The following is a 9,906-nucleotide window of genomic DNA, read 5'->3' on the forward strand; positions in this document are numbered from 1 at the left end:
CAGAGGAAACTGGCATTCCTTGCTACTGTGACCGATCCAACAACCATTCCTGCCAGGGAACCCCAGAGAGGGAGACATGGCGGCACAGCCTGTCTTCACAAAGAAGTGGCCAATGTCAAGATGCTTTGGGAAAGGAGTCACTTCATCTCTCAACCCCATGGTGTCCCAATCCCAATCCCACATATCAGACCCAGGGTCTACGGCCTGCACTGGGCCCACCTACATCTCAGACACCAGAGCCATCATCATGGTAAGCTAGTGTGCACTTTGGGCCCTGCAACCAAGCCTCACTGCACATGTCTGAAATCCAGGCATTAGCTCAGCCACAGTTGAAAGCAAGGCCCTTCCCTGACACTGAAGCTGCTACAACTTTGAGCACACCTGTGTTCCCATTCCTGGTTTCCCTGGCTGCTTCACAGCACACCTGTGTTCCCATCCTTGGTTTCCCTGGCTGCTTCACAAGCATCCTCACCGCACATTCTATTGCCAATACAGCAGTATGGGTACTTGCCCTCTAGGCAACAATGTCATTACTGTCCCAGATCCCAGAGCTTTTGTTCCTCCATGTATGCTGGTGTTTTGGGTCTCAGCTCTGTCACTGTTCCAATAGGTACCACTTATCAGACACCAGTGCTGCTGCCACTGAACCTGAAGGCAGACTCAGTGCCAATTGGGATCCCCTAAGCCACAACTTCCTTGTGATTGGGAGGCTCTTAGCAGTCACTGACATTGAAAACCCCAACAACCCTCACTACCACTGCAGACATCCAGAGTTGGATGCTGAGGATCCCTGCAATCTTCAACAATTAACTCAGCTGACAGAGCTGCATAGACCCTCACTGATGCCAGTACTGCTACATCCTATCCAACAAGCAGCCCTCCCCATAGGGGAAGGTCTTTCCACAGCAAAACTAGCCCATACTTGTGAAAACAGTGAGTGTGTCATCAAATGTGCAAACATCAACATATGGCAACAAGAAACATGATAAACCAAGAAGCCATGCCACCAAAAGAACAGAAAGAAATGGCAAAAAGAAACATGACAAACCAAGAAGCCATGCCACTAAAAGCACACAGACAAAAAAAACCACTGCCTGACAAATAATTCAAAATAATTGTTTAAAGAAGCTGAAGGAACTTCAAGAAGTTACAAACAAACAATTCAATTAAATCAGGAAAACAATAAGCAACCAAAACAAAAAATTTAAAAAGACAAGTTATTCAAAAATAAAGCAGAAATTCTGGCAATGAAAAATGCAACGGATGAAACAAACAAAAAAAATGCAACAGACTATGTCAATAAGAGAACTGATCACACAGAAGAAAAAATGTGTGAATCTAAAGACAGATTATTTGAAAATATACAGTCAAAAGGGAAGAAGAAAAAAGAATGAAAAGAATGTAAAAATATGGAATTTAAAGGATGGCATCAAAGAAGCAAATCTTTGAGTTACAGGAGTTATAGAAGGAGAAGAGAGAGACAAAGGAGTAGAAAGTGTATTTAAAGAAATAACAATAAAAAACTTTCCGAATCTGGAGAAAGATATAAATATCCAGGAACCAGAAGGTCAAAAGTCTGTAATCAGATTCAACCCAAATAAGGCTACACCAAGACATATTATAATTAAACTGTCAAAAATCAAAAACAAGGAGAGGGCCATTACAGCAGAAAGAGAAAAGCAAATCACAATAAGGGAGTCTCCAAAAGGCTAACAGCAGATTTCTCAGGAGAAACCTTACAGGCCAGGACAAAATGAAAAAATAACACGATTTGGACGTCTGTCCCTGCCAAATCTCATGTTGAAATGTAATCCCCACTGTTGGAGGTGGGAGATGGCTAAATCATGGGAGCAGATTCCTCACGGCTTGATGCTGTCCTTGCGATGATGAGTTTTTGCGAGACCTGGTTGTTTATACATGTGTGGCACCTCCCCTCACACTCTCTCCTTTGCTCCTGCTCTCACCATGGGATACATCTACTCTCTTCGCCTTCCACCATGATTGTAAACTTCCTGAGGCTTTATCAGAAGCTGAGCACATTCCTGGCACCATGCTTCCCATACAGCATGTAGCACTATGAGCCAATTAAACCTCTATTCTTTATAAATCACCCAGCCTCAGGTATTTCTTTATGGCAATGCAAGAAAGGCCTAACATAAATCATAGATTCAAAGTGCTGAAGGAACAAAAAACAAAACTGCCAACTAAAAATACAATACTTGGCAAAGCTGTCCTTCAGAAATGAAAGTGAGATAAGGACTTTCACAGACAAATAAAAGCTGAGGGGGTTCTTCACCACCAGACTTGTCTTACAAGAAATGCTACAGGGAGTTTTTCAAACTGAAAGAAAAGGACACCAGTTAGTAACATGAAAACATGTGAAAATATAAAAATTAACTGGTAAAAGTAACTACACAGTCAAACTGAGAATACTCTAAAATTGTAATGGTGGTGTGTAAGCCACTTACATGTTTGGCTTACACAAAACTATTAAATAAAGACAAAACTAATAAATATAACAATAGCTTCAATAATTTAAGGGATATATAATATGAGGTAAATTGTGGTATCAAAAACATAAAATGTGGCAGAGGAGTAGAGTAAAAGTGTAGAGTTACTTTATGTGGTCATAGTTATGTAGTTTTCAGCTTAAAATATCCATTATAGCCAGGCGCGGTAGCTCAAGCCTGTAATTCTAGCACTTTGGGAGGCCAAGACGGGCGGATCACGAGGTCAGGAGATCGAGACCATCCTGACTAACACGGTGAAACCCCGTCTCTACTAAAAAATACAAAAAAAAAACTAGCCAGGAGAGGTGGCAGGTGCCTGTAGTCCCAGCTACTCGGGAGGCTGAGGCAGGAGAATCACGTGAACCCAGGAGGCTGAGCTTGCAGTGAGCTGAGATCCGGCCACTGCACTCCAGCCCTGGCGACAGAGCAAGACTCCGTCTCAAAAAAAAAAAAATCCGTTATAATTGTTTTACATAAGCCTTATGATAACCACAAAGCAAAAACATACACTAAATACAAAAAGATTAAGGAATCGAAGCTACCACTAGAGAAATGCTAAAGGGAGCTCTTCAAACTGAACGGAAAGGATACCAATTAGTAATTAGGTATTCAAGTAGGATACCAATAATTTAATTAGAAGGAAGACAGGAAGAGAGAAAAAAGGAATACAGATTTGCAAAACAACTAGAAAATAATTAACAAAAAAAGGCAGCAGTAAGTCTTTACCTATCAACAATTACCTTGAATATCAATGGACTAATTCTCAAGTGAAAGAAACAGTGGTTGAATGAATAAACAAACAAGGTCTAACTACATGTTACCTACAAGAAATTTACTTCACCTGTAAGGACACACAGGAAAAGGGAAAGGAGGGAAAAAGATATTTCACGCAAAGAGAAAACAAGAGAGTGGATGTAACTGTATCAGATAAAATAGCCATTTGTAAAAAACTGTAAAATGAAACAAAAAAGGTCATTACAAAATGGTAAAGAGAACAATTCATTATGAAGATATAACAACTGTAAATATATATGCACCTAACATCCGAGCACCTAAATAATAAAGCAAATATTAACTGATCTGAAGAGAGACACAGATTGCAGTATAAAAAGAATAGGGGTGGCTGGGCACGGTGGCTCACACCTGTAATCCCAGCACTTTCGGAGGCCAAGGCATGCGGATCACTTGAGGTCAGGAGTTCAAGACTAGCTTGGCCAACATGGTGAAATCCCATCTCTACCAAAAATACAAAAAAAAATTAGCTAGGCATGGTGGCACACACCTGTAGTCCCAGCAACTCGGGAGACTGAGGCAGCAGAATCACTTGAATCTGGGAGATGGAGGTTGCAGTAAGCCAAGATCGCACCACTGCACTCCAGCCTTGGTGACAGAGTGAGACTCTGTCTCAAAAAATAAAAGAGTAGGGGATTTCAGTACCCCACTTTCAACAATGAAAAGATTATTGGAAATAAAACACTGGATGTGAACTAACAGATTTAACAGACACATACAGAATATTTCACTTAGCAGCAGAGTACACATCCTCTTCAAGTGCACATGGAACGTTCGATAAATCACAATAGGTCACAAAACAAGTCTTAAGAAATACAAGGATGAAATCATATCAAGCACCTTTTCCCTAGCACAATGATATAAAACCAGAAATTAATAACCGGAGAAATTTCCGAAAATTCACAAATATTTAGAAATGAAACAACACTCTCCTAAAGAACCAGTGGGTCAAGAAAGAATTTTTTTAATTAAAAATACCTTGAGACTAATGAAAATGGAGACACAACATACCAAAACTTACAAGATTCAGCAAAAGCAGTTCTAAGAGCAAAGTTTATAGCAATAATCACTTATATCAAAAAAGAAAGATACCAAGTAAACAACTTAAGGTTACATCTCAAGGAACTAGAAAACCAAGAACAAACTAAGCTCAAAATTAGGGAAAGGAAGGAAACAAAGAGCAGAGCAGAAACAAATGAAGTAGAGACTAGAAAACAATAGAAAAGATCAACAAAACAAAAAGATGTTATTTTGAAAATACAAAAAAATGGAGAAACCTTTAGCTAGACTGAAAAAGAGACAAGACTCAAGTAAATAAAATCAGAAATGAAAGAGGACACTTTACAACTGATACAACGGAAATACAAAGGATCATAAGAGACTATTAGGAATAATTACACTCCAACAAATTGGACAACCTAGAAGTGGATACATACCTATATACAGCCTACCAAGATTAAACCACAAAGAAACAGAAAATCTGAACAGATCAGTAATAAGTAAGGGGATTAAATTAGCAATAAAAAGTCTTCCATCAAAGAAAAACCCAGGACCTGATGACTTCACTGCTGAACTCTGTCAAAAATTTAAAGAACTAATACCAAGCTTTCTGAAACTCTTCCAAAAAACTGAAGAGGAGGGAAAATTTCCAAACTCATTTTATGAGGCTAGCATTACCCAATACAAAAGCCAGGTAAGGATACTACAAGAAAAAAAATTATAGGTCAACATCCCTGATGCACATAGATGCAAAAATCTTCAACAAAATACTAACATACTGATTTCAACAGCATATTAAAAGTAATCAATTCACCAGGTGTGGTGGCTCACACTTGTAATCCCAGCACTTTGGGAGGCTGAGGCGCGTGGATCGTGAGATCAGGAGATCGAGACCATCCTGGCTAATATGGTGAAACCCCATCTCTGCTAAAAAATACAAAAAAGTAGCCGGGCATCGTGGTAGTCGCCTGTAGTCCCAGCTGCTCAGGAGGCTGAAGCAGGAGAGTGTTGTAAACCCGGGAGGCAGAGCTTGCAATGAGCCAAGATGGCGCCACTGGACTCCAGCTTGGGCAACAGAGCAAGACTCCGTCTCAAAAAAGAAACAAAAACAAAAACAAAAAACAAAACAACAACAACAATAAAACACAAGTCATCAATTCACTATAATCAAGGGGGATTTATTCAGGGATGCAAACATGGCTCAAAATATGCAAATCAGTAAATGTGATATACCACATTAACAGAACAAAGGACAAAAATCATGACCATCTCTACAGATACAGAAAAAAAAATTCAACAAAATTAAACATCTTTTCATAATAAAAGCCCAACAACTAGGTATAGAAGGAATGTGCCTCAACATAAAAATGGTCATATACAAGCCTATAGTTAATACTATATTGAATGGTGAAAAGCTGAAAGCTTTTCCAAGATCAAGAACAACACAAGGATGTCCATTCTCAACACTTCTATTCAACACAGTACTAAAGTCCTAGCTAGAGCAATTAAATTAGGTAAGAGAAAGAAATAGAAGGCATCAAAATTGGAAAGATTTTTAAATAGCTTGACTTAGCCATTCCACAATGTATACATATATCAAAACATCATGTTGTACAGCATATAATTGTACTTGTCCATTTTTAAGAAAGAAAAAAATAGTTACCCTAACGCTATGCAAGTTAAATTGCAATTTTTTCAAATTAATATTAAGAAGTTATACAAAGGTTCTTACCTGCTTGAAATTCGTAACTGCTTTAATAACAGGAGAAGCTGTTACCAAGAGAATATCTTCTGATGGAAAGTGAGTAGCCAACTTATTTTTAAAAAGAGAGAAAAAAAATTAGGACAAATTACTTTAAGTACTGGCATATATGGTTTGGGGTTGAGGATGATGCAACTTTAATAATGTAATTAATCTAGAAAATTAAAAACCCACTGCTCCTCATCTAAAGGTCTCCATTATCCCCCGTCATGTTCTTATCTATGGGGCAATGGTGAATAATGGTAAACTCTGATACTGATAAAATAATACATTTACAGCAAACACTAACAAAGAACTGCTGAACAAGAAAAGTGATATAAAGAAGTATCCTTTATGGCCGGGCACGGTGGCTCACGCCTGTAATCCCAGCACTTTGGGAGGCCAAGGCGGGCGGATCACGAGGTCAGGAGATCGAGACCATCCTGGCTAACACAGTGAAACTCCGTCTCTACTAAAAAAATACAAAAAATTAGCTGGGCGTGGTGGCAGACGCCTGTAGTCCCAGCTACTGGGGAGGCTGAGGCAGGAGAATGGCGTAAACCCGGGAGGCGGAGCTTGCAGTGAGCCGAGATCGCGCCACTGCACTCCAGCCTGGGTGACACAGTAAGACTCTCCGTCTCAAAAAAAAAAAAAGAAAGAAAAAAAGAAGTATCCGTTATTTACTTCAACTATTTTGTATACCAATTTAGAGTTATAATGCAGAGGATGAGAATAAACTATTTTTCTAATAGTTAAACCAACTTATATTTATCTTAAAATAATATTTCATTTGTCTTCAATGGGATGAAATCAAAGCAAACCCTCAATATTAAACACTTAGAATATTGGTCTGACTTTCCCCAAGTGCTTTGGCACTCCTATTCTGCCTCTTCCACTCAGTACATATTGTGGGATGATAAAGCCATTTTAACAATAGCTTCAACAAAATTTAGAGGTATAACTTGTTAATGTTTCATTATTTTCCTTTAGCTACAACCTCTTTCTTCACTCTGTACCTGAAAGCATTTTCTTATCTCAAAGTCTGGTTCCTCCACACCACCACCCTCAATAATGTGGCTTCTATTCCTACTATATCACTAAAACAGCATGTTTGAGGTATCTATGAATCCTTAAAATCCAAGGGATTATTTCTTTTCTTTTTTTTAATGGAGATGGGATCTTGCCATGTTGCCCGGCCTGGCTTCGAACTCCTGGCCTCATGCAATCCTCTCAACTTGGCCTCCCAAAGTTCTGAAATTACAAGTGTGAGCTATGGTGCCCAGCACCCATGGGATTCTTCTTAGTCTCATTCTATTTGAACTTTCTATATTTGGCAATATTATTACTCTCTCCATCTTTCTTTCCTTTGTATATTCTGTAATTTATCTCCTTGTTTCCATTGCTAGATGAGGTCCTCAAAACTTCTTTATACTACTCAAATCACCTTGAAATTGACTCTCCAGTTTCACGTATAAACCAGCTGCCTCTGCCACAAATACATTGTAACTAATCATCTTTCAAACCTTTTCACATCATCAAGTTACTCCACTGCTCAAAAACATTTGACTACTTGTAAATTCTTCTTAAGTTCTTAGCATGATTTATAAGATTCCTTATGATCTATGCTTTAAGCTTTACTGCTCGCTGATGATCCATCCTTTTCCACTGGAGATGGCATTTTTTTTCTTGAATACTTGAACTTTCACTCATTCTCTCAAAATGAGATTTTAAAAATACCTCCTTCGATTAAAAAAATTTCCTCTTCCCTAATTCACTCCCTACCTACTCCACAGGCACCCCTAAGATAACCGTTGATATCTCTTGCATAGACATACAACATTGCCTCTTCCACTAGGCTGTGGGTCCCTAGTATGGTATACCATGCTGTTTATAGTTGAACACTCAGCCCTTAAATACGGTGCCTGCATCATATATGCTTACTTAGTGAAAAAATGAAAAATACGCATCCAATAATGAAAACACTTCAGTTTCTTGCACTATTTCTTATGACTTCAGCGATTGCTCATGTTTATATCAACAAAATAACCTAGAACTTTTTGGAATACACACATGTATATGAATATATACGGTCTGGCTATTCAGTATCAACAGGAAAGCATGCCCTACATGCACATAATCCCTTCCTGATTGTTTTACAAAACATTACTAGAAATAAAGTATCTTCTATCTTGGGAGTTCAAAGTATAGAAAACTTACGTATGGGATTCTTTATTAATTAGTTAAGGTGCACTAAAGACTCGGCAACTATCTGGAAACTAAACTCAGTCACCTATGACAATTAACAAAGGGGGCTGAGGGCCCGGCGCTGTGGCTCAGGCCTGTAATCCCAGCACTTTGGCAGGCGGAAGCAGGCAGACTGCTTGAGCCCAGGAGTTCGAGAACAGCCTGGCCAACATGGTGAAAACCCTTCTCTACTAAAAATACAAACATTAGCCGGGCGTGGTGGCGGGCGCCTGTAATCCCAGCTACTTGCGAGGCTGACATAAGAGAAGAATCGCTTGAACCCGGGAGGCAAAGGTTGCATTAAGCCAAGATCGCACCACTGCACTCCAGGTCGGGCGACAGAGTGAGACTCCGTCTCAAATAAAAAGAAAAAAAAAAAGAACGAGGGCTGAATTTTTTGTCTAAATACGAAGTCCTCATGTCTGCTCTGACATTACAAGGATCTGAGCACGGATCTGCCAGCTTTGGTTTCTCGGCAATAATTTGCCTCCCACTCCTCCCTGCGCCTGAGAGAAAGCTAGTGAGGCCGTATGAGGACCACCAAGCAGTTTCTAAAATCTGGGAGCAGTAAGTGCGAAAAGGATCCAGCAAAAGAGGAACCCGGAAGAAGAAAAAGGGAGGGGGTGGGAGGAAAGCCTTCAGCGCTACCGCCTTTGGGGTAAAGAGGCGGAACCACCTGAGCACCGCCCTACCTGCTCCGCACAAGTGACGCCCGCGATGCCGCCGCCGACCACCACGAACTTCCCTGCAGTCGAGGGAGGGCGCGCTGCCTCCATGCTGCCTGACTCCCAGTTGTTTAGTGAATATCGCGGCGGAGCACCGGGACTTTGGACTCCAGGAGAGGAAGCAGCCAAGAAGCGGTCACTTCCGGTGCCTGATCCACGGAATCCGACCTACGGGTGCTCGGGAGCTCAATTTAGTCTTCTCGAGTGCCTGCTGCCCGCTGCGTTTCGGAAGCAACGAATTGTCTCGTGGTTTTCAGAGCTTTGCGTTACTGTTACTACACCTGAATGTAGTTATTCCATAAAAATCTGACAAAGAGAAGACCAAAAAATAAAAAAGTAAAGAGGATGGGTTGCCCAAAGAAGTTTGATAAATTACATATCTAAAGATAGACCAGTATTCTCACGGGACAAAGCTTTCCTATAATAGATGAATTGGTATGAAGTTCTCATTATTTGTTTCTGAGAGAAATTAGAGGCGCAGATCTCATGCTCTCTCTTATTGGCAGAAGGAGCCCCACTTATTGGCAGAATGTCTTATTGGCAGAATGACAGCGCCACTCCTGTCATTTTTGTAGATGAAGAAACAGTCTTCTGAAAACCACTTCATTGCCACCGTTCACCTAACAATCCAAGGTTTTGTTTGTGGAAGCACAAAATTCTTCATGACAAGGCAAAACACTACTGAATTGTTCTCTAAGAAATTATCCTTTACATTTACAACGTTGACCTCAGCTAAAGTTTCCAGTAATAATGTACAGTTGCTTTCCATTTTGTCAAAACAAATGAACATTTCTTACATTTCCAATCAATAGCAGCATGTTTGAAAGTTGAACGAAACATTCCCAGTCTCCGTTTTATTGTGAATTTTTTTCGTGGTGGTCAATTGTTTTTAAGA

At 39.9% G+C, this 9,906-nt stretch overlaps 1 protein-coding gene across 1 annotated transcript in view; it reads right to left on the reverse strand.

Moving 5' to 3' along the window:
- The window catches only part of PYROXD1 (pyridine nucleotide-disulphide oxidoreductase domain 1), a 35,012-nt gene extending 25,813 nt beyond the window's left edge, over window positions 1-9,199 (reverse strand). Inside the window, exons 1-2 of the mRNA XM_017888614.1 lie at window positions 8,979-9,199; window positions 6,034-6,114 (exon numbers count right to left, since the gene is read on the reverse strand). Coding sequence (XP_017744103.1) covers window positions 6,034-6,114; window positions 8,979-9,062 — 165 coding nt within the window. The 5' untranslated portion in view covers window positions 9,063-9,199. The remainder of the gene's footprint in view (window positions 1-6,033; window positions 6,115-8,978) is intronic.
- Window positions 9,200-9,906: the final 707 nt, after the last annotated feature.

The sequence above is a fragment of the Rhinopithecus bieti genome, unplaced genomic scaffold, assembly GCF_001698545.2.
Source record: "Rhinopithecus bieti isolate Rb0 unplaced genomic scaffold, ASM169854v2 scaffold_15769, whole genome shotgun sequence".
Lineage (NCBI taxonomy): Eukaryota > Metazoa > Chordata > Mammalia > Primates > Cercopithecidae > Rhinopithecus > Rhinopithecus bieti.